General features: G+C 41.4%; 2 protein-coding genes across 3 annotated transcripts in view; both read right to left on the bottom strand.

Moving 5' to 3' along the window:
- The window catches only part of LOC112555482, a 70690-nt gene extending 61405 nt beyond the window's left edge, over positions 1 to 9285 (bottom strand). Inside the window, exon 1 of the mRNA XM_025223915.1 lies at positions 9235 to 9285. Within this exon, the coding sequence (XP_025079700.1) occupies positions 9235 to 9273 (39 nt within the window). The 5' untranslated portion in view covers positions 9274 to 9285. The remainder of the gene's footprint in view (positions 1 to 9234) is intronic.
- LOC112554948 overlaps positions 1 to 26573 on the bottom strand; it is a 141959-nt gene that overhangs the window by 40368 nt on the left and 75018 nt on the right. Inside the window, exon 1 of one of the 2 annotated variants that reach the window (XM_025223031.1) lies at positions 22241 to 22420. The exons of the other annotated variant lie outside the window; for it this stretch is intronic. The gene's annotated coding sequence lies outside the window, so the exon portion shown is untranslated. Of the gene's footprint in view, positions 1 to 22240; positions 22421 to 26573 lie in introns of those variants that run through there. 2 annotated transcript variants of the gene reach the window in all.

Below are 26573 nucleotides of genomic sequence, written 5' to 3'. Positions count from 1 at the left end.
TATAGACCTAGTGATTGTGTATATAATAGAGCTAGAGGTCACACATGCCTTGCTGGGTGTAGTGTATACTCAGGAATACTTACATACCAAAGATGTCATACACAGGAATGTGAAGGGTAGCCATGTTTTATCACCAGGTAGCCTACAGGTGTGTCTCACTGACCTCCACAACTCTCTTCCTTCTGATCGTTGTAAGGCAGCCAGGGCAAGTTATTTGGTTATTTGTTTGGTTATCGCTTAGTTATTTTATTATTAGTTAAAGGTTGACTACCGTTCTTTTTCACATCGTTGTTCTCAGCTTTTCTTTTTAGATGAAAGACACTGCTCGTTAGTGATTACCTTCTGTTGCCTGCTTCCTGAGTGAGCGGTGTTATCCTCATCGGTAGCAGCGCCTCTTTCTTTAGGTTTAGTACTCGGTCTGTAATCTTACTTCTTGTGATGTGAACTATCGAAAACAAACACGTGTCTTTGTTTGCTGAATGAGGTCTACTTTGCTTTTACATTTTATTGGCTGCCTTCTCTCACTGTCGCCCCTCTATTCCTTGTGATTCTGTAGTTTTCTGATAAGATATAGTCACAGTACGTTCGCTAGAGCTAGTTTGGAGATTTTTTTTTTTTGAGACCTTTTGGTAAAAAAGGCAGAAAAAATACAACATAAGAATAACCACCACAGCGCAGTTCATCGCGCTCTAGTGACCCCAAGACACAGTACAGCTGCAGTCAAACACACAAACACACAATTTTTTGCAATGAGAGAAACGAACTCGTGATGTAAAAATCTGTAATGACATCATATCTATTACATCAGGGATGCCCAACCTCCGGCCCGCGACGCGGTGCCATCCGGCCCGCGAAACTTCTGCCCACAGTGCAGGAAATCGGCATGTTCTCTCACTGTCGCCCCTCTATTCTTTGGAATTCTGTAGTTTTCTGAGAAGATATAGTCACCGTACGTTCGCTAGTGCTAGTTTTTGTTGACAACTTTTATTTAAAAAAAGCAACATACAACATAAGAATAACCACCACCACAGCGCAGTTCAATGCGCTGAAGGAAAGCAACCGCAAGACACAGTACAGCTGCAGACAAACATACAAATGTTTTGTCTATTTTGCTTATCACTAGCAGTAAACAATACACAATGCACGACACTGACATTACAGTCTCATGAGGCCCTTTGACAGCACGTGTACAACATCTTATACACACAGTGACACAGATATCACACTGGTAGACTGACACATTAACACACACAAACCTCTGTAACAGACAAACTTGTTGACACTTGTTGTTTTGTAAACATAGACACGGACCTTGCGATGTAAAAATCTGTAATGACGTCATATCTATTGCATCATAAGGTGATGACGTGGTGATAGACTGAGAGTAGAAGAGGACAAACACTAAAAGACAATTGTTGATGTAAGAAACTGACACACGACTACAGCAGGTGACAGGTGTGTCTGTGTCAGTCACCTTCTAGCGGCTTGTCATTAGGGTAGAAAATCACAAGTTGTGACGTACAGCGAGACATGAGGTCAAGTCGGGCAGTATTAAAGTTATACCGTTGTAAATAATAAGATCTCAAAAAACAGTAATCAGCGTTCTCCACACAGACGACGACTTTTCTCTCCAGACCACGAACACGATGTTCACCCGCCACCCACACCACGTCACTGCGGGCCGTGACCACGTCCTCGACGTCATCTTCCTTCATCACCTGCACTGGGATACCCGCTTCTTGCAGTCCTGTGACCACACCCGACTGATCACTAACATTACGCCAGTACAACACCAGCACGTCTCTCCACTGTAGACAGGGTGGTGTTGTGCCGCCACTGGTAGAGGTCAATGTTGTAGATGTTGTTGTGCTTCTCCCTGTCAACATAGATATAAACAATAGCATCGTGACGTAATCACGTAAACTGAGAGACACACGTCACTAACAGTCTTATTTACACGACTGTTTCTCACACGTTCGTTATTTATCACATAGGTAAGTGTTTAACTGTAAACAACGTTACACTACACAATACACACACCTACCTGTAACACCAACATGGAGACTATGTAGGAAGCTGGCCACCTCACGACCGCACGTCACACATTCAATTAGCCTGCGACCTGAGTGACCCTGACCTCGGTGATACAGTCGTGTGACTGGCGGGCCGTCTGTGTGGTCGGGCACACCTCGCTCACTGTACCGCAGTACCTCACCGTCTCGAGAGATCATCTCGTCCTGCTCGACTTCCCTGACGACAGCCGGAGGAGAGCGGAGGGGTCTGGTTAAATATTCCTTTTGCCAGCCAGCGGGTCTGTTTCCATGGAAACAACTTGCCGCCCACAGATGGAGACGAGGAACTCGTGTCAGCAGCTCGACACACAAAGTCTGGAAATTGTTGATTCTGTTGTCAAGACAGTAACATAGGATGTAGCTACACGCGTTACACTGTGTACTATTATTAATGTGTGATTCTGTTTGTGTATCATGTGTAAATTGTTACCAATGATGTCATCAAGTAAGTGATGTCACAATAATGACACGTGTTGCAACACAATCTGTGTAACAGTCGATGCTTCAAAACAAATCTATGTTGACAACACAACACCTCCATCAGGTGTCACAACTGTTGAGGAAACATCACCTGTTAAGCACCAAATAGTTGTAATCCAGTAAATGCAGACAGCATCTACCTGTGTGTCTATCATCACATCACACGCTGTACAACTCACCTTCCGTCACTCCCTACTTCATCAGCGATGACGTACAACGACCCTCCGAACGCCGCCGATAACAAGTCGTTGACGGCCTTCACCATGTCTTCACCGCCACCAAGGTCATACTGCAGGAGGTGAGGCTGACCAGGTGATACACCTGCTGACTGTTGTGTCTTTACTGTCTGCAGCAACAGGTGATACAACATGCTGCATGCTGCACGACTCCCTATCCACGTACTGACAACGTAGACGTGGTGACCACATTGCAGCCACTGTATGGCCATCAGCAGCAGCACCACAGTTTTACCTGTACCGGGCGGTCCGGTGACAAAGAGTGTGGGAGGCGCCGTGTGTAGCAGGTGAACTTGCTCCGGGAAGAGTGTCATTACAGCAGTGTAGCACTCTCCTGTCCACCACACGGCCTCACCCAGGGTCTTGACACTCACACGTGGAGGACATGTGCATGGCACAGTCACTGTTGTCGCCGGACCACAGAACCTGGTATTAAAAAAATGCATCACATACATTGTTTTTATGTAGTAAATATACAGTCAGCAAATAGAACAGTGTACAATAAATAGTCATCTTTGTCTTTCCTAGACAAAATACCCTTGTGGCATCCGAGTGTCATAAACCTGCTATTTGACCAAAATAATTTGTCTGTTTTCAAGAAAATTGAAGGAAAGGGAAAATGTAGTCACAGGAGTAGGAATGCACTGAAGTGTGTAGGTAGTCTGCGTGGATAGAAGGTTTTCTGTTATGTACCTGCACATAGTAGTGTCGTATATTGTAAGTGAACATCGCATTTTTAAGACGATATTTGTTGCCCAGTTGTTTGTACCTTGTGTTTTTAAGTGTATTTTTAATTTATTTTGGTGCGCTAGGTCATTTTTCACTCAAGGTGGGACAGCAGTCCTGGCAGGTCTGTTTTGTTTGGGTTCATTGATCTCGAAGCTTCAAGTCTGATAGCAGAGGCTTCAAAACAGGATTTTCTACAGAAGTGTCTGCGAGAAAAGAGTTTTATTTTTGAAGACAACCTGCATGTATGTCTGTGTAATGTTTCTAGTTTCCTCAGTTTTTTGTGGACTTTGCAAGTTTGATTTCAGTTTTTACAAGCTAGGTTTACCAGTCCTCAATGCATGACTGCTGACTTTCTCCATGGCTGAGACAGTGAAGGAAGTCATAGTTTTTAAGTAAAAAAACTAAACCAGCAAGTTTCTCATGACAGACGTTTTCTCCGGTACATCAAAATATTTACACAAGTTGACTTTGTGTCATCATATTGCACTACAATTCTAGTCTTTACCTGGCGACCAGAGTTTTGTACAGGACGCTGGTCATGTGACTGTCAGGTCCAGCCCCAGCCACACGTCGCTGCCACCAGTGTCCGAGTTCCCTCAGCACGTGACTAGTGACGTCACACGGTGTCTTGGGGTCAGACAACTGATCACAGCACAGACACACACCTGTGATGTCCGCCGGGTCTGATGTTGTTCCCAGACACTCACACAGGGTCTGTAAAAACAATCCCGTGATCGATTGAAAGAACATAAATTCCTATATTTATCAAGTTTCAGCAAATTATTTTTTAACATGGCAATAAAATCGTAATTGTTGTTATTTGCTGTATCTTGTGTAAACGTTTTACTTCCGAAATAACAATACCATTGTGTATGTATTTTGTTAAAATGAAAATATGTTTTACTTAAATGTCGAAAATATTTTTACTTGAGTCAATTGGGTGTCGCCAGCTATAGCCTTCTGTACTTGATGAGCCGTGAGGTTGGGGAAAGCGATGGTCTTAGTGATGCGCAGACCGGGAGCGATGTCGGACACCAGGTGAGACAACATGGCCTCCGCCTTGTCCAGCTGTGACACGGCCTGTTTAAGCTTCTTTTTTATTTGATTATCTATTTCCTGCTGTGGCATTTTCAGTTCCTGTAGGTTGTCACCAAATGTCTTCACCTCAAGTACGACCAAACCAAAATGGCGGTGAAGAAGAAGTACATCAAAGTCTCCTTCTTTCCAGTTTCGGGGCAGACACGACGGAAGACTGAGGGCTACAGGTAACTGGGCAACTGCGGCTGAGTAACAAGGTTCACTCAAGTACTGTCCGAACTTCAGCTGACTAAGTCCTACCAAAACTTCTTTATTCTGTTTAGACATTGTCTGCAGACACATGAGAACCCGCTCCATGTCAGCATCATCTCTAACATCACTGTCCTGAACTCTAGGAGGCTGAGGACTGACAACCTGACGAGGAACAGGTGGACCCATCCCCTGTTTGTCGCACTGACCAGCCTGTCCAGGTTCTGACTGAAGAACCAGAACATTCTGACCAGCTACCGACTGTCTAGTCATCGGCACGCGGTTGAAGTAGACAGGAGGCAGGAAGTAGGCGCGAGACTCGAGTTCAGGGTACGCGGCCTCAACCCACTGAAGCCAGAATGTCTCGGCGTCTGTTCCCTTTAATAAAACCATTGTACATTTTATTTGAAAAAAGTAAAGCCGATACTTCAATCACGTTATTTCGTTTCTTAAAGAATATTCAACATGTTACAATTACAGGGTAAAAACTAAGTGGAAAGGAAAGCTGTATACAGTCAACCCCACGTATTCAGACCGAATCCTAAAGAACCAAAACGAATCCCATTGCCTAAGCCTAATATTATTCGCTTATTAGGACCAAAATCTGTTTAATCGGACCAAAGAACAGGAGAGCAAATTAAAAAAGCCACAAAGTGCTCATGTAAAGTTGATGTAAATGGGTCAGCGATATATAAGAATATCTCTGGGTTCCCAGGAAGAATTTTGACTATGCAAGGTTAGCAAGTCCAAAAAGTTGTGTTGACAAGATCAAAACCCATGGGAGGCAAACATGTCATCCACGATAAAGTTTACACCAGAAAGCTATCATTTCACCAACCCTTTGCTTCAAACAAGTAAAACTTGATGTCTGTTGGATGCTTTTAGTTCCGAAGCTTTAACTGCTAAACATTTTGTCTTTCTCCTGACCTCCATATCGTGACCCCAAAACCTCAGGTTTTCATTCGAACACTTTAGTCAGCGAAATGTGTCTTTTCTCTCCTACCAACATGCCACTACAGGATGATTTTAGCTGAGGCGCGAGAAGAATGGGCACAATGTGAACGACGATGAGGTCTGTTTAGAAAGTTTAATTTGTTAGTGGGTCATGTTTTCGACAGAGACTTCAGTATGTTCTTGCATCTTACTTTATGTATTTTACACTCAAAATATGTTTTTTCTATATGTAGTGTCTATATATTAGGGATTCTTTTTATTAAAAAAAAATTTGAGTGTTTTATAGTGTTGATAACGAATCCCATTTGCTAGAAAAGCTAAACTTTTCTAAGATGCTCTTGCTGTCATTCCTGTGCACATCCTTTTGTCACTCAGTATTCAAATGATCGCGGTCTTGTCTCACCTGTTGAGTCGCAGACGGCGGAGGACCAGCCATGGCTGACAGAGTTGTCTTGTAAACAGGGGGACATCAGTGGGAGGCAGCACCTGTAGTCTGTGCTCTTACTCCACACATGGAACCCATCTGTTTCATTCTGCAAAACTCTGGTTATTGGTTACAAGGACGCGGCACCAGAGACATTTCTTCTCTTGTGATTGTTTGTATGCAGCAGTCGACAGGTGAAAACACATTGTGCAAACATCACCTTTTCAATGTCATGTTTACTAACGAATAAAATAGTTCTTGATTTAAAAGTCAGGACCAGAGCTGATTAAATGATTCGTGCTTACAATAAACAAACTAAACACAGTGCTTGTTTTCCACTGGTTTGCAAACTAGTAAAACATGTTAATTAAAGTGTCTACCATCTATGAATATCTCGTGGAGTAAGCATATTCTGCATTTTGTCAATATGTGAACAGGTGCTAACGGGAGAATTTGTGTTATTAAGTTCAAGTAAATATAGCATGCCTGAGTGTAGAAACAACAGGTATATGAATTTGTTGTGCCATCTACATACAGTGCAGCTGCTAAATCACAGATGAATTGTCAGTGGTTTGTGTACACGCTGTTGTTGTTGTTGTTGTATGTGTGTGTATTTGAATGATCTAGATGTAAGTTGTTGTGTTTTTTTTAAGGTTGCTCAGATCTTCCCCTCTTCCTCATATCTCTCACACTTGCTATTTTCTTGCTGCTATTTTGTTTTTCTTTTACTGGTCCATTTTTTAATTTTACACCTTCGAACTTATTTTGTAAGTAGAACTACATAAATAATAACGGAGCACTGTTCCTATGTTACCCATTGGGATAATAAAGTTACTCATTGTCAGCTAATCATCGCGATCGAGAGTTTCCTTTTAATCAGCAAAACTAGTTTGACTTTACACCTGTGGTTATCTCATATTATTGATCCCAAAACAACTAAAATCACATTTATTATTGTTCCTCTTCACCATATTTATCAAAACCTGTCACAACTAAATCTTTAATTAGTTAAATTACGGCCTGTGATAATGGGTATAAAAATGTTTCGAAATTCTAAATCATCAGTGGTGAGGGATTGTTTACTTTCATTGAAGTGTTGACTGTTTAACAGTTTTGGTTTGTCTTATTGGATGGTGCCTACTGTACCATCGAGTTTCAACATACTACTTATGTCTCAGGGTTACTGATGCTGCACCAGACAAGAGCTCATCATCATCAGCAGCAGCAGCGGCAGCAGCAGCGTTATGTTAATAATAATTTGCGCGTTAGTAAGTGTGAAAATGTTAGTGCGAGCTGCAGCTGTCGTGCTGTTCAGTCAAATATTTGTGTATGAACTATTGCATTGCAAGAAAGTTTGTGTGGAGAAGGGGTAATTATATATATAGGCATAAGTATATATATAGCTATAAGTAGGGGTGTGTCATGGGTATTAGAAAACATATATATATATAAGCAGATTGTGTGTGTATGTAGTGGGGTTTACATATATATATATACAAGCAGATATGAGACTGTGTGTAGGGGATGATATATATATACACACACACATATAAGTGAGTAGCTGTTAGGGTCAGGAGGTCTTAGATAAATATATATGTGCAGATATAAGTATGTGTGTAAGGGAGGTTACATGTACATATACACACATACACACATATAGAAGCAGAAATGAGTGCATGTGCGGGGGGGGGGTTATATATATATATACAAGCAGTGTTACACATGTATGCATAAGCAGATGTGTGTGTGTGTGAGGAGGGGGGACGATATATATGTGTGTTTGAATATGAGTAGGTGTGTGTTAAGGGAAATTATAGATATATTATACCAGGACTCATGTCAGCAGGGCTTAACTCCAAAGGAAGAAAGATCATCATCCAAAGGTATGCACGCGCGAATTAAGACTCATTTCGTCGTAGAGGGTCACATTTATAGAAAACAGTCTGTCTCACTTGGTAAGCAGTCTTCGTCATATGTCATAAGGTCACGTGACGGAGAACGAGACTTCCTCTAAGTAAAAGAAAAATGTAATTTATCTTTTAAACACAACATTCTACAAAGCCTTCAACTTTTCCCATATGAACAGACGGGAAAATAGACGAGACTCAAGTGATCCTACTCTTTACGAGATTCTAAGCAGTTTTATTTTGCCTTTACAATCCTTTAAGACTAATTGAGTTCGTCGTGGAGGGTCATCATGACACATACATACCAATTCTATTCTACTCATGCTAATTCTTAGCACTCCATCTTAAAAGCAAGTTTTATGCTTTCTAGATGATCGGCACCCATTTTTTTTCAAAACTTTTCGATAACCAAATACAACCAATTCTGTGAAATGTCTATGAAATACGGGGACTTATTGCTGATATCAACATTATACAAAACATTTATCTGTTTGCCATGAAACGTTTCGTGGGCGTCACTTCTCGCACTCCAAATGCTGTAGTTTAGGGTTAAGGTGGAAGATGTCAGCCTTATATATGTACATACACAAGATACATTCCATGCTGGCTTACAGTAACTTATCTCCCTACGAAGTCTGTATCAAGGAAAGCACTAGTAATATTACAAAAGTTACTTCAAAATAATAATACAAAATGTGGCTGAACCATATAATGATAATACTGTACAAATTTAATTTTGGTATCCTTCGGGAAAATCAAGGCGTTGAGAATGTTAAATTTTTGTTGAAGGGAGTTCAAACTTAAGGCTAATAGACTGTCATCAACAGGACTGACACGATACACTCACCAGTAGGTCATGTTTTCTATATATTCTTGTAAAACAGCTTTATCGATTACTCCATATCTTCACCTCATAAATAACAACTTTGAAGACACCTTACATTTACATCAGGTATAATGAATGTTCAGTGTCACAACCTTAGCTACTTTAAACAACAGTTCTCAATGCAATGTCCTTCTAGTTACAGTCACGAGACTAAAATTCACTTTGTGCTTGTTTGTCCTACGTATATCACATTTGAGAGAAAAGACTATTCCACCAAAGTTTGATAATTTTTATCTCAGTTAAGATTGTCTGTACTCACGGTCGATAATAGTCCAGACACAAGATGTCGCCTCGCCATTTACCTGTACAAAATGGAGGAATAACATAGTGACCCACTAGTCTTTACTTGCCCGGTGCTTTATTCTCTATTATCTCTTATCACAAGGAAGTGGTACAAAGTCCAGAAGAGATAACATTAACAGTGGGTTTTTCTATTTCTTGCTCGCTGAGTCACTCGAGATAAGACACAATGTCAAGAAGAAAATAATTGCACTGAGCTGAACTGTTGACATCAAAACAATAGTAAATAGCGGGGCTGTAGCCGTCTACTGCTCTCCTACTCTCTCTCAAACACACACACACTAACACACACTAACACACACTAACATACTAACACTGACACACTAACACACACGCTAAATTTAACAACCACTAAGACACCCACAAACACACACACACACTTACACACACACACTTACACACACACAAATACTAACACACAAACACACACGCTAACAAACACACTAAAAATAGCACACACACTCTAATATTAACACACAGAGACACAAACACACACTAACACTAAGAGACACACGCACACACAAGCAAGCACACACACTAACAATAACAAACAGACCCACTAACGTACACACTAACACATACAGACACTTTTGCTCACACACACACTAACACACTAACATACACCCAAACAAGCACACACACACACACACACTAACACACTCAGACACTATCACCATGTAGCACACAAGGCTAAATGTAGTCTTATCGTTTTAACCAATGGTTTTATTGCACAAGATTTGCAAAAGACGGAATTTCGTTAGACCATGAGCAGAAGAAGGTTGCTGGTGTCATTTGAGGAGGCTTCTTTGTTGGCTTCATAATTAGGGCTGTTTGTAGACATTTAGTTAATTAAAGTAATAATTACCTTGATTTACCCAGTGGCAATAGTATGTACCTGATTCGGATTCATGATATTTATGTGAATAAAGCACAACTCACTGGGTGTGATCATTCTTTTTGCGTCATAACGATCTACAGCAGTAATGCACAACCTTTTTCGGCCTGCGGGCCATACACATTTCCGACATGCGTGTCACGGGCCGCTTCACCGCAAAAATACAAAAAAAAAAAAAAAAGAAAATAAAAAAGGAAAAAAAAATAGAGCAGATACCATTCAGGGCTTCTGCTTACGCAAAAAATTGCGTACTACGCATTAAAAGTTCGGAGGACCCCTTCAATTTTCGTCAATGGGGTCCCCTTCAAATTTGGGCGAAGAACAGGGACCCCTTAAAAATCTGAAGAAGGGGTCCCTGGGACCCCAAAGAATTTAGCCTTAGCAGAAGCCCTGCCATTTTTATTAGAAACAAGTTGTACTTACCATTAATTATGTAGTAATTAGTGGGATATTTGAAGTTGTTTTCCCGAAACCAACTTCTGAACGTCCGGCTGCATCGTAAAGACACCAAGTCGGAGCACTGAATAGAAATGTTCGTCCCTCAAAAAAAAGATTGAGAGACGCCCCTACGTACGGACAAATACTTCTTCTTCCCTTTTTTCGTTTTTTTAAGTTTTTTATTACTAACATGTCGATCTCCTGCACTGTGGGCAGAAGTTTCGCGGGTGGGATGGCACCGCGTCGCGAGCTGGATATGGCCCGCGGGCCGAAGGTTGGGCATCCCTGATCTACAGTATCTATCTATTCCTCTTCGTGCATCAGGTTGCACATTAGGCCTCAACCACAGTCCGCCACCGATGTCGATCGCCTGAAACCCGCTCCAGGTAACCGCGTGTCCAGCCCTTTCCTTTCATCTCCCTTTCCACTGTTCTTCTCCAAGTTTCCTTTGGGCGGCCTCGTTTTCTTCGGCCGTCTGGACTCCATCGTAGGGCGACTGTGGAGAGGTCTGCTGTCTGCTGGCGGAGCACATGTCCAATCAATCGCCAACGCCTTTTGTGCGTTTCTTAATTGTTGTTACTCTTGCAGATTTTGCTGACATAGCCATTGAAGTTCTTCGCCAAACCATGGAAGGCTTAACCGGAAGTTTTGTGGTCCCGAGCCTCGTTCTAGCAGTTAAGTGAAATAAATCGTCTGCCAGTAGTCCAGGGATACAAGTTCGTGATCACCCAAAATGATGAAAGCACTCTACAAGATAAGATAATACTTATTTTTTCCCAGTGGGCTATTAGGGGCACCTGAAAGAAATACCACAACACACTGTCATATCCTCCAAAAGTGATACACTGATTCCGAATTTCCTTCAAAGTTTGAAACAGTATGCACATGCACTCATATCTGCACCATATACAAGAGAAGCTAGATTAGTGATACCAATTTTCAAGATGTGATGAAAGAGGATCCTCTCTGGTGTGACATTGACCTTTCAATGCTTTAAATTCAAAGTGACTTTGTGTTATAATGACGTGCATATGTACTGGGTAGTTGTGATTGTCAGTGGTGATGATAGCGAAAATGGTTATGAAATATTTTCTCTTTGGTGTGAAACACATCATTAAAACTCCTCGTCATAAACATTCCCAGTCCATGCAAAACAGACAAACCACAGACATATGTTGGATATTAGTTACTGGACAAACTGATTTGATCACATGCACAAGCAGAACCACCTACGCACTCACCGATCAGAGTTTTTCCAAATTCTATAATGAGGGGAGAAAAAACTCGTTTATTTACCCAAACGGCTCAGTGATGGATCTTGTCCAACAGTGGCACCCATGTACTACGGTCAGCACCGCCTGGCACGTCCACCACAGCCTGCTGCTGACAGACGACTGACCAGGACACGCTGAACTCCGAGGTTGACAACAACATTTCGCTGGGGCTGAAATAATAGCCAGCGCCGACACCATCGACACTTTCATCTCCAAGCTTTGCTCCACAAGAAACATGCGCACAAGGATAGAAGAGGCAACGGACAGCCAACAGCCACACAAGTACGTTAGAAACAGCGCTGAGCGTACGACTTGGTGACGTCAAAACACAACAAAACTCAGCTGATCTTTATCTGCCCTATCCCTCTACAGCAGGATAAAAATAGCCTGCGACACTGACGCTGAGGTTCGTCTGCTACGAGCGCGTCCATCGTAAAGTGCCTGGATTACATTTCACGGAAATTACTGTAAAAATAGCAAACAAATGTCTGTTGACGACAATGTAGAGAAATAATATACTGAGACCAGCTGACAGTTAAACCGACAGTGATGTCCATTCGCCTAACTGACTTAAGGGGACTGCACTCTCTTGTTCTTCGATCTAAGTCTCCTCTTGATCTGTGTGTTTGTTGTGTATTTACACTCATTTGTGTTGTTCTGTCTTTGTCTGCACCATACTGTGTCCACCTACACACAACTTCCTATCAACTGCCTCCTTCTTACATCCCGCCATAATGATTTCTTCATACAGTTCGCCGGTGAAAAGGTCACACAGTCGATGTAGTGTGCTTTATCGTGTAGACACATATTATTTGTGTATACACCTAGTGATTGTATCTATATATATAATACAGCTAGTGGTTACATATATCTTGCTGGGTGTAGTTCATACTCGGTAATACTTACATACCAAAGATGTCATACACAGGAATGTGAAGGGTAGCCATGTTTTATCACCCGACGTCATTTTATGACGCAATTTTAGAGGGACGTAGCGTGAAAATTATTTGGAAGACAGCAGACGGCTGTGCGCAGTGAAGAGAGGCAGACTGAAAGTGTGTGGTGTCCGCTTTGGATCTTGTGTGTCGATCCCAGAGAATTTATTCGTGGTGTTCGCTTTGGATCTTGTGTGTTGATCCCAGAGAATATATTCTTAGTCGTCGACTAGGTGTCTGCCAAGTCAGCACTTACTCCTACTAAGAACCGGAACGTGTATGTGGTTTCCCCTAAAAGTTTTGTCTGTGGATATCAGCCAAGTGTTACCAAGACTGAACAACTTCTGGACCAGGGAAAGGGAGGAATTTACCAGGACGTTTTAATTTTGGGTTGCACAGACGTTCTCTTCAGGCAGTGCGGTGTGAGTAACTAAGACTTCAACGAAATATTCAAAAAAATACGTCAACTTTGATTTACAGGCCACGGCGTGGAAGACCTACAGACTTTAAATATATATAATTCGCAATATCGTGTGTGTGTGTGTGCGTGTTTATTGCCGACTGATCTAAAAGTTTTGTTGCCCACGAAAAATCTATGTGATTTGTGAATGAAAGAACACGTAAGGGGACGTGTGCGTACAGTGAGTACAAGTAGTGTGAAAGTGTGAATTGAACACGTCCCTGACACTGTCGGTCCTCTATTCATTGGGATTCTGTAGTTTTATGAGAAGATATAGTCACCGTACGTTCGCTAGTGCTGCTTTCGACATTGTTTACATTTTTTAAAACTTTTTGTTACAAAAAACAGAAAAAATACAACACAAGAATAACCACCACAGCGCAGTTCACCACTCTAGCAAAGTGACCCCAAGACACAGTACAGCTGCAGTCAAACATACAATGAAATGTCGAGTCCCAAGTTATACATGTGTTGACTCCATCAAAACACATCGGGAAAAGGTTTTCTTTAGTCAAACAGATCATCGACACACAGAGGTACAGACGCGTTAGCATTCGCTGTCCACCTTCATCATCAATCTACATGACGTCACTGAGGGCTAGCATCACATGTTGTTACAAAATGTTGGCAAACTGTAACAGTGTCATGTGACCGTGACGTAAGTATTGTATCCTGTCATTGCTATTTACTGGTTTATTTGCTGTCTGCGGTATATTTATATTGTCAGCCTGTTGTTTGACTTTGTTGAAACAGTGCTCACGGTGTGCCTGTAGGTGACATGACTGTTAAAACTATTTTAACAACTTAACAACAGTCTGTACCTGTTTTAAACTAACAACAAAAATCTTTATTGAAACACTCATTTTGAAACGTGGGGCCGACATTTATAAACGATTTGAAACAACATGTGTACATCGTGTGAATGTGTTTGTGCCAAACAGTTAAACTTGTAACATATGTTGTATAAGTGAGCCGCTAGTGTTTGTTGTGTTTATTTACATAAATAAATCTCTTAACTCAGGGAGGCGGGATTGATGGACCACTCGTGTCTGTATTTAGTCTCAGAGTTCTGTCCCCTTTCTTAACCACAGGCAGTAAACAATATCAGACTGAATACTTTAGTGCACGACGCTGACATTACAGTCTGAGGCCCTTGACAGCACATGTACAACCTCTTATACACACAGTGACACAGATATCACACTTGTAGACTCACAATATATCACGGATATGTTGACACTAACACCAAAACACTAACACACACCTCAGACAAACCTGTTGACACTTGTTTTGTAAACAGAGACACAGTGATGTAAAAATCTATAATGACGTCATATCTATTACATCATAAGGTGATGACGTGGTGATTGAGAGTAGAAGAGGACAAACACTAAAAGACAATTGTTGGTGTAAGAGACTGACACACGACAACAGCAGGTGACAGGTGTGTCAGTGTCAGTGTCAGTGTCAGTCACCTTCTAGCGGCTTGTAGTCAGGGTAGACAATCACTAGATGTGACGTACAGCGGGACATGATGTCAAGTCGGGGAGAGGTAATGTTGTACTCTTGTAAATACTCAGATCTATATAAACCGTAATCAGGCTTCTCCAGACAGACGACGACTTTTCTCTCCAGACCACAAACACGATGTCCACGCGCCACCCACACCACGTCACTGCGGGCGGTGGCTACGTCCTCGGTGTCATCATCCTCCATCATCCGCACTGGGATACCCGCTTCTTGCAGTCCTGTCACCACACCCGGCTGATCATTAACGTCACCAAAGTACAACACCAGCACGTCTCTCCACTGTAGACAGGGTGGTTGTTGTGCGGCCACTGGTAGAGGTCAATTTGTAGATGTTGTGTTGTGTTCTCCCTGTCAACATCGATATAAACAAAGCATCGTGACGTCATCACGTAAACTGAGAGACACACGTCACTTAACACACTTATTTACAGACCTGTTTCTCACCCGTTTTGTTATTTTCACATAGTAAGTGTTTAACTGTAACAACCTCTACACTACACATACACACACCTACCTGTAACACAACACGGAGACTGTGTAGGAGCTGGCCACCTCACGACCGCACGTCACACAGTCAACTGCCTTCGACCTGAGTGACCCTGCCTCGGTGCTTACAGTCGTGTGACTGGCGGGCCGTCTGTGTGGTCGGGCACACCTCGCTAATTCCTGTACCCCCGTGCAGTACATCCACGGTGTGTAGTGATCATCGCGTCCTGCCTCACTTCTCTGCGACGGCCGGAGGAGAGCGGAGGGTCTGGTAAATATTCCACTGCTCCCAGCGCGTGTGTTTAGTCATGGAACAACTTGCCGCCCACAGATGGAGACGAGGAACTCGTGTCAGCAGCATCTCACACAAGTCTGGAAGTTGTCATTCTGTAGCACAAACTGTAACATAGGATGTAGGCTCACGCGTTACATTGTGTACTATTATTAATGTGTGATCTGTTTGTGTATCAATGATTGTAATATGTTTACAATGATCATCAAGTAACTGATGTCACAATAATGACACGTGATTTGCAACACAATCGAGAGTAGATGTTAACAGCGATGATTCAAAATAAATCTGATGTTGACACAACACAGACTCCATCAGGTTCACAACTGTTGAGGAACATCACCTGTTAAGCACCAAATAGTTGTAATCCAGTAAATTCAGACAGCATCTACCTGTGTGTCTATCACCCATCACAGCTGAACCACGCGTACAGACTCACCTCCACTCACTCGGTACTTCATCAGCCGATGACTAGATGGATTTGGCGGTCCCAACACGACCCCCCGCTCGTCGCGATCTGACAAGCCCGTTGACGGCCTTCTCCAGCAAGTCTTACCCTCGCCGTAATCAGCGTCAATATGACGAGATGAGGCCTACGGGTGATACACCTGCTGACTGTTGGTCGTTACTGCTGCAAGCAACAGTGATACACACACTGCAGCAACGCTGCATGTCCCTATCCACGTACGCTGACAACGTAGACCGGGTGTGACCCACATTCGCACATGATGGCCATCAGCAGCAGCACCACACGTTTTACCTGTACCGGGCGGTCCGGTGACAAAGAGTCGTGGGAGGCGCCGTGTGTAGGTGAACTTGCTCGGAAGAGTGTTTTACAGCATGCTAGCACTCTCCGTTACACCATCTCACCACCGGCTCTGTTTGACACTCACACGTGGAGGACATGTGCATGGCACAGTCACTGTTGTCGCCGGACCACAAACCTACAAACAAACAAATGTTGGACACTTGAGCTCATCTTACTATTAAATCAACATCAACTGATTTCTGTGAGGAACCCTGTATATGAGTGATTTACATTATTTACTACAAGTTTGGCATTGTTACATTCAAGTAATAACTTTTTTCTGTCTTCGTACTCACGTACTTTCTATTCTAAGAAACAAAACAAAAAATTAGAAGTAGTTCTAAATTCTGTCTCTCTCTCTCTCTGTCACTAACGTTAGAATCTTACTAAGAGTTGTACTATCTCGGTGAAGCATGATTCTTCTCTCTATCTTTATTATCTTCACCAATAAAATACTGTCACCTACCGCAATCTAACGCCAACCAGTGGAAAAATAAAGCTATTGTTAACTTTGTGAAAACTAGTTTAGCATCACTGAGTGAATAAACAAGTAACCTCACATAACTATTACAAACTGTACCAGAGAATCTTCAAAAATATTTACAGTAAACCCTCGTGACACTTCACCTTTCTCAAGTTACCCCATCAATAAACGTGACATAAGAGGAAGCGACTATTATTTGCTTCAGTAGAACTATTCCAGACATGGAGAAAGTATGATAGACACGCGAGATATGTCACATCCTGTCTACAACTAATATTAAGATGTCAAAGTCCAACGTGAGCAGCAAGGTTGTACGTGTGTGACAAGACTTTATGTCCTCGTCGGGGAGGACACTCATCCAAGTGGCCTGTCTGTGAGTTGCTCGTATTTACAACATCAGTGTCCAACATTGTCGCTGCCTTCCAGGCCCTGAAGGCCAACTTCCCTCGTGTCCAGGCGCTGTTGAGAGCTTCGGACACTTGTTGTTGGGGGCCTGTTGATTCTCATTCTCGTCTTCACTTCGCGTCGCATAACTCCATCTCACTGCTTTCACAGACGCAGCTTCTCGATATTTTGTCAAGGAATTTCAAAGCAGTTTTCAGTCTTTGTTAGATAAAAATAGTCGATTGATTTGTAAGTCACTTTGTCGTGCTCGGTGATCAACTTATACATCTACCTTCAGTGACATTTTACGCTGTCTCAATGACTGTTTTAACTTTTATTACCTCGTTGGCCAGAGCCCTTAACCGCAATAACCAAGAATTTGTATATTCTGCTTGTCATCGAGAGATTTAAAAATTAAAATGTTTGGAATAGAAAGAATGCAAATATGCAAATGTATTCCTATCTCGGTAGTTTGGTCTTAACATATTAATTTCCTTTCTACTTCCAGATTTGAGTCACTTTATTATCTACTCATACTCACAAGCGTTACACTCATCCAGTCTTACATACACATAACAGCACTACAGCTTGAACCAGCCTGTGGTGTGGGTGTTTAGTCTCTATGACCACAGTCTTGAAGATTTGACATCGGTTTTGTGTAATGGAGGACTCTAGACTCCCGCAGATATTTCCTACTTGGTTTCTGTTTTCGGCACGGGCGAGGACAATGTACGATGTAGAGGATTGGGAGATTCTACACGAATCGCCCTGAAGAGAGCCATTGGTTCCGTACCATCAGGCTGAGTTTTTTCCAAGAAAATCAGACGACTCTGTGACGACACTTTTCCTACGACTACAAGGAGTTAGTCTGGATTTCGAGCGAACAAAAGTCATCTCTTTGTGCTCAAGTTTGTGACGTTTCACTTCTTGTCTGTGTCCTTTCAACTCTTTTTACTATGATAATACAGAGGTAGCGAGATTGAGTTCACATCGTCTTCATCTCAGGATCCCTTCGACTTGGGTCTACCAATTTAAAGGTGGCTTGTGGGGCGTATGCAGCATTTCGTAGTACGAATCTGCACGCAACAATACGCTAGGTTTCTTAGTTGTTCAACTAAGCTATTTCAATCCAGCTTGATTAATATCTTAATCTCGGAGACAAGAGTAAATTTAGTAAGGACAACAGAGATGATTTTCACGAATGCTGTTTTCTGGAACATATTTTACAAAAATAATATTCTTTTATATATATCCTACATTTCTACAACTCACTGGCTACGTGTTGTACAGTCAGTATGTGATGTCGTCAGAACACAAGTCCTGCAGTGTCGGTTCGCCATGTATGAGCACGGTTTTGGGTAAATGTTACAGCACAGACACAACGGTTGGGGCTGTTGTTCCCAACACGAACAGGTCTAAATACAAACGTATAAAAGTATTCTTGACATGTGTGTTTAAACTAAGAGGCTTTTTTGAAAATTTTATATGATGTCAAGCGGGTATACATTGCGGCTTGTATGTGAATGTGTCTGTGTATGATACAGTGTTCTCCCGCTACGTGGCGCTTTTCAGCAGCGCTGACCACAGCGGGTCATCGAGTATGCATAATTGTCTTCAAGAGAGATCATTGTTAAAGTATGTGGAATTGTTAAAGATGTGCAAATAAATTAATCCACAACTCATTCGGGCTACTTCTGACGTAAGCTTCCTTAAGTAAAATATACGTATTTCATTGGTCTGTAAAAGTGAAATGTCATATTATTAAATTTATGATTGAAACAAGTTTTTAACTTGAGCTAGATCCGGTGTGCGGAGATGGCTTTGATTACGTGAGGTTGGGAAGGATGGTCTAGTATCAGACCGGGAGCGATGTCGACACAGGTGAGAACATGGCTACGTTGTCCACTGTGATCACGGCTGTTTAGCTTTTTTTTTTGATTTCTATTTTCTGTGTTCTTTCATGCTGTAGTTTGTACAATGTTTACCTCAGTACGACAAACAAAATGCGGTGAGAAAAGTACATAAGTTCTTGTTTCAGTTTCGGGGCAGACACGACGGAGACTGGGGACGGTACTGGCAATGCGGCTGAGTAACAAGGTTAATCAAGTATTCGAATTCAGCTGATAGTCTACCAAAACTTTCTTTTTCTGTTTAGCCTTGTTCGACAAAAAACCATTCATTGGCCATCGTGTTCTGGCTACACTGTCTGAATCGAGGAGGTTGGATTCTGGGAGTGACAGACAAGTGGAGTCATCGTTGTTTGTTGACTACCGGCTGGTCAGGTGTGGTAGGACCAAATTTCACAGCAATGGACTCTCTGGTTATCGGCACGCGGTTGAAGTAGACAGGAGGCAGGGAAGTAGGCGTCAGAGTCGAGATCAGGGAGGCTCAACCCATTTGTAAGCAGAATGTCTGGGGCTTGTTCTGATAATTTAACTGCATCAAAGCCGCTTTAGTAGATGAAACTGAAAGCTTGACGTATTATTAAGTCAATTTATTTCAACTTTTTTTGACAAAACCTTTATCATTTACTTTTACATAAATCTAGTCCAGTTTTCGGAAAGGAAATATTAATTACAAATTACCAATGGCATTATTGTTTACCACATAGTATAGTTCATGTTCAAATCGCTTTTTTTCCAATTAACATTTCAAATTAATTTTTTGAAGTTGACAATTTTGCTTATATTTATACTGTTAGATCCTCATGTAGTTTTTATTTAAATAAATGTGTAAAAAAACAAACAAACCTTTTTATTGATGAGCTTGACTGCTTCGTCGATCTGAGATTGAACACCACGTATGGTGACAACCTTCCTACCGAGTACAGGTGACGAGTTGACATCAAAGTCTACTTCAGCGCCTGACTGTTTGCTCACCTCGTCAAGTAGACATATGCTTTCTGTAAAAAAATATATGTTTAATTGTTTTTTACACAAAATTCCAGCCTACAGTTGCATTTGAAACTGTAATTATTACAACAAACTAAATGATAATTATACTTACTGTTGTGTGCTAAAGTGTCTAGAAAAGAGCAGAATGGTCCAACGAATGAAAGCAGTAATTTTTCGTATTTTTTCTAGAGAAAGGAACAAGTCTAATCATCAAACCAATTAAACTCATGTTGAAAGAAACACAGAATCGTATCAGCACTGCGACAGAAAAACTAATAGTAACAGAACAGACTGGCTTCATAGCAGGTAGGTGCACAGTCCTGATAGAAAAACATCTTCAATATCAATGGGACCTATATCACAACTTCATAGACTTTAAAAAAGATTTTTGAGAGTGTGCCATGAGGGCCTAGGGCATGTGATACAAAACTTTAACATTGAATATGGTCTCGTCCACACAGTGTATCATACACACAATGTATCATACACACAATGTAGAAGACCTCAACTACCGCGGTGCTCCCCAATAGCCTGATGGCAGCTATCTCTGCCCCGACAGTCATAGTCCGTCAAGGGCGCCCCCTAGTGCTTCAGTTGTTCAACATTGTGATGAAGCCGCCTTTTCTCCTCTTGTAACTCTTGTCTTTTCATTTACAATAAGCGAAGTAAACGCCACAAAAATCTCTTTGTAGACTTGCTTATTGACCAACATATCACGGTTGGTGATAAAATCCTCGGCCAGGAACTGCCGGATATTCAGGGTGTTGTGAGAAGTTGCACCCTGGCTGCTTCAAAACGACAATGCATCCGCTGACACCAACCTGAGCATCCGTTAGTTCATGGCCGTACTGGAAAAGCCACACTATTCACCTGATCTTGCTCAAAACAAAATATTTCTCAGAGAATAACACGAAAACCAAACTCACCTGTATTCTGAAGTAGTGCAGCCTGTTCGTCGTTCACGGCGTGTAGGTAAACTTCGACTCTTCCGCCGCCTGTAGAACTTTCTCCTCCAGAGCCTCCTTTCCAGCATTGTCCCTGTAATATTTATTACAAATTTACATTGTAACATCCTAGACTGAACTCCATTTACACAGCTTGTCTGATAAAAAAATACGCATAAGAGTATATTTTACAATAATTTGTACACATCGTTAAATTTCTTTTTACCACTTATGCAAGTTGTAACCTCTTTCACCTTGACCCTGTCTAACCCCTTGTCTCACCTGTTGTGAAGCAGACGGCGGGGGACCAGACATGGCTGACAGTGGTCTCCCCTCAGCAGGACCAAGTCTATAAGAGGCAGCGACTGTCGTCTGCGGTCTGTCAGGACAGGATACAGACTGTCATGTCCTCTCTGTGCTTGATGATGGTAGACAGCTAGGATGTCAAACATGGGCGACACTAGATGTAGTGAGATATTTATTGTCCAAGGCATTCCACATTGTTAGCGCCACTTGTCAAAATGTATCACGTGGCTAACTGTAGTAATTAATACAATTCCCGTATACGTACACCTATACAACAAAAGCTAACTATAACACGTGTTATTTTTAATACCAACTCATTTACGAAATCCGATTCGTTTTTATTACATGTAATAGCACTGTTTACACCTGATTATAACACAGCAGCAGGTGTTATAGCGGGACAACACAAAGGTAGATAATTGACTTAAACCGCGAAATAAAAGTTTGTCTACCTGTACAGGTGAGACGGCATCGCTCTGTCACTAATGGCGTCTACACGATTTGTACAGGTAGAACTTGATCTTACTGCCAGCCCTACTAACCCCCTTTCTGTCCGTGCTGGCTTGTGAAGCAAATGTTTAAACAACCCGTAGTACATCCAGAGCTCTGCCACCCCGACCCTCACCCTACATACCTCTCGTCACCAAAGCTGGCAATACCTGAGACCTGAAATCTCACAATCTGTCACTGTGTTCTGTCACCTTTGTCTGTGGTGGTGGTATCCTACTATACAGGTACATGGATATAACCACAAGAAATAATATACACCTTTCTTTAAGTGAATGGACTGGGTTGTGTGTATAATATTCTGTAATTATAGCAATATCTGACTTACCTCTGTTACTCTGGTCATAAAAGAAAGTTGAAAGATGGCGGATCAAGTCATTTCTACTCGATGTTTCTTCCGGGTGTCAACGAAGTCTACCGTATCGGGTTTTCCCACATCATACAACAAAACTATAAATATCTAGCTTCAGCCTCGAAAAAGCGACCACTTGCTCCAGATATTATATTGTTATATTGAAGGGAAGTCACCTTGTGAGATAAATATAACTTTTTAGATTTTATAATAATTCGACTTTCAATTGGTTCTAAGTATTGCTGTGCCAGACGAAAAGATTTTAAAGTTGTAAAAATAATCGAACTATTAATCACCTAGTATAAACAATGTTTAACACTGCGTTGAAAACTGCTCAGTGCTGCATACGGTTACAATAGCTAGAGAGTGTGTGTGTGAAGAGAATAAATAACCTATTATAATATTGCAGAAAATAGCATCAACCTGAAGTTGGAGGGTGGATTTAACACTATAACATCATGATCAATATTAATCTTGCACAAATGTAAATAAAGGAGATGATACAAAATAAATCAAAATACAAGGACATAAATATATATATTATGTCAACTCAGTATCTATTAATTTCGTGACTACAATTTAAATTCTTATACTGTAGGTTTAATTGATTGTAAAGATATTTTAATTTCCATTTTACTAAATATGTTTTCTTATGGCATTTTCTTTTCACAGCAAATGTGTCTTTGATTTCACAGCAGGCGCAGAAGCTTTTGTTCTGGTGTGAGGTTGCTGTGTGAGTTCTTTTAAACATGAAAAAAAATCATCTTTCTTATTATGAGAATTTAATTGCTCATTTTTTAACTAATTACGTAGCACAATCCTCCAATATACTGTACAATCTCTATTCCTCATCAGCCACCTCGGCTTAAATCAGTTGCATACTGGTTATTAGCCAAGCTGTAGTTTTCCTTTTATCATCATTTCAAATACCATTAAGCAGATCCATATTTGATGCGGAGATGGGATATGCCTTTCAATATCTTTACATTCAATTTAAAATTGCTTGTGAAAATTTCAATATGCTTTTTCTTTTGCAGCAGTTTTCAACCTGCTCTTTCTTCACTATACACAGGCTAAGAAACTGTAGATCATGAAAGTAGTGCAGATCCTGAAAATGTATAGATATACAATGTTATCTCATTTGAATAATTTTAAGAACAGTTTATTGGTGCCTCATTATTGATATATGAAAGTGTATTTAAAAACAAAAATACAGTTGAACTTAAAATAACTGAATGTAGGATCAATCTCTTTCACATCATAATCATTTGTCTAGAGGAAAACGCACTAATAATATAAAGAAGAAAAAAATTGCTTCTACATACACTCAGTATTTGCTTCAAATTGCTGGTATTTTTAATACATTGTCAATAATGTACTCAAAACAGTGCAAAACTTTCCAGCTTGTATACTTACCACCAACATTAGGGATTATTTCCTATACATTGTCTTAAATGTTGTCATCTGACATCAAGTCCCACAAGACTCTTCCAAGACCTCCAGGCAGACCTGATCTTGCCAATTATGATTTAGCAAACATTGTCTACAAATTTAAGTAAAAAAGCAAAACAGATAATGAAAGAAAATGGCTAGTTTTCTAACTCTATATATTTTTATCCAGGTAGAAACTAAACTAAACAGTCACTAAACGATTTGCCATCTTGTGCATATTTATTTCACAGGAACTAGACACATATTTATTTATCAGGGCTGTGTTATTCGCAGAAAAAAGATCTAGGTACCTGTCACGACGCCGCCGGTGCCTATAGTTTCTCGCTCTCTCCAACTCACCAGCGGGTCGGACAATTGCGCGTTCTTTCGTTCCAGTTGAAGAATGACTCGCCTGTACGAGTCTGTCTGTTTATTGAACAAAATTACCAACCAAAAAAAAAAAGATCCTAACTATAAAAACAAAACGGTCTCTAACACAATGGTTTTTCTTTCAATTTCCGCACCCACGAAGTACAACGAACACCTCACACGCTATAAACTCATTGTCTTGGCACATACGTTCACGTCTCCTTTTCCGCTCTCTACTTTCTTCTTCTTCCACTCGCTATCGTTCTTCCTCTTCTATCTACTCTCTAACGTCCTTCTTCTTCTAAAAATGTCCTCTCACTTCCTTCTGCTTCCATATCCCTTCTCAACGATCCTCTCGCTTACCTCACTATTTCTTTTGACGTCACTATACGTCATTTTTCACGTTCCATTTAGAGAACGTCCATCATTCGCACGCTTTCATCTACACACGCGCCCAGTCCTAGCACTCTGACTAGATCCGTGACATTTCTCCCCCCTTCCATTGAAAAAAAAATTTTCCTAATTTTCTTTTTCATTGTCCGTAAAGCTAGGTTACATGACAAACACTATACTAATCCCAAAGTTAATGTTCGTAGTCACTTTTTTCTGATTTTACATTAAATAACAATATCCTTTTTCTCATGACGCGTCCCTTTTGAAAATCAACAGTCATAGAAGGCTTGTATTCTATCCTTATAGAGTCATGTAAAGATTAGTTTGATAGTTCTCTTTTTTTCTGTTCTTGAATACTCTCACATTCTTCGTCTTTCTTGTCCTTGTCCTCCGGATCAATACTAGCAGCAGTTATCCTAATTCTTTGAAAGTATGTCCCATAATAGTCGTCTGAAAATGGTCGTCTCTTCTTGGCTTTTCCCAGATCTGTCTGAGTTCTTTGAAGGTCTGATGAACCTCAAACTCTTTGGTCACGATGCCAGCGTCTGTCATCTTTCCTCTACTTCACTCGACATCTGATGTCTCGAGTCCAGATACACTTTTGTAGTCTTTCTCTTGTCTTCGGAGATTTGTTCGGGTTCTCGTTTTAGTCTTGTCAATCGTTCCACCGCCCTGTTAGTCTCACCATTGGCCGATATCTCCTTGTCCAGATATTTCTCTTTTGTTACAGTGTTCTCAAATTCTTTCTTTATGCTTTCTTCACGCTCCTTGAAGAATTTGATTTCTTCCAAGGCTTTCTGTAGGTCATTAGACTGTTTCTTATGACCTAATTCAAGTTCACGAACCTTTTCTGCAAAATCACCAACTGTCACCCACTGTTGTTTACACAATTCATCTCTTTCTTTTCGCCAAACCTCTGTCTCATCTTTAAGCCCAATAATTTCTTTGTCCCGGTCTCTGAGTTCTCTCTGCAGTCTGCATTCATCACGTTCAGTATTTTCTTTAAAGTTCTGTAAACATTGTCGCAACTCTCTGATTTCATCACACATGTCGTTGATTTTACCGTTCAGTGTTTCATGAACCTCTTGAGGAGTCGATTCTCTCGGTATTGTCGGCTGTTGTGTTTGTGACACATTTTGAGCCTTGGTCCTCTCAGATTCTACATCACAACGAGTAGCTTCTCTTCTAACATTTCCAATGATTAGGTCAATAATGGGGCTTTTGATCACGCAACACGTGAGGGGCCAGTATAGAATGGAGTTCTAACTTGACTCTCGCCAACGGGAAATCTCTCGCCGTCCGCCAAATGTTATGCATGTCTGGCGTTTATTTAAATACTCATGTGGGGCCACCAAACTTGCCGAATGCCTGAGATTGTTGCTCCTGTATCTCGCAAAACTTGGACGGACTTCCCTTTCACTTCTCCTTGGAAAAGATGTAGTTTTCCCACTTCGTTAGGGATCGAGGAGGAACATAAGACGGCAATGTTGGCGGTTGCTTCCTCCGTGTCCACTGCTGCGGCGGTATTGTGTTCGCGACGCAGTGTATTAGCACACTCACGGGCTAGATGGCCATACCACACGACAAGCATAACACTGGATGCTTTCAGACGTAGGAGGGGAACGGGGTTGGAATTGTCTAGGTTGATTGTTTCGTTGGTATACGGAAGGGTGTGAGGGAGGTATCGGGGCAGTAGGACGACTTAGTGTTAGGGCGAGATATGGTTTGGGTGTTAGGCATTCTAGGAGGTATGATTGAGGAAGGTTGGGTTTACCTGGCTGATGATACGTAGCGTTAGCAGCTACGGCGTTTTCAGGTCGCCGAGCCAAGATCTTGTTTGGGTGGGCTTGTCTATACTTTTCAGCACAGTCTATCATTTCTTCAACGGAGCTAGAGCTCTTTCTCTCAGAAAAACCGCCAGGTCTCTTGAAACGCTTTGAATTAACTGCTCACGCAAAAGAAGATCTCGTAATCCGTTGTATGACTTTTCGACATTAGATAGTTCCACCCATCGTCAGCTATACTTATTAATCTTGTCGAGAAGGATATCATAGACTCCCATTTGGGGTCGAATGCTTCTTAGTCGTTCACGATAGCCTTCCTCTGTGCACTGGAA

The sequence above is a fragment of the Pomacea canaliculata genome, linkage group LG14 (assembly GCF_003073045.1).
Source record: "Pomacea canaliculata isolate SZHN2017 linkage group LG14, ASM307304v1, whole genome shotgun sequence".
In the NCBI taxonomy this organism is placed as follows: domain Eukaryota; kingdom Metazoa; phylum Mollusca; class Gastropoda; order Architaenioglossa; family Ampullariidae; genus Pomacea; species Pomacea canaliculata.
This window is presented reverse-complemented; position numbering and strand designations above follow the sequence as displayed.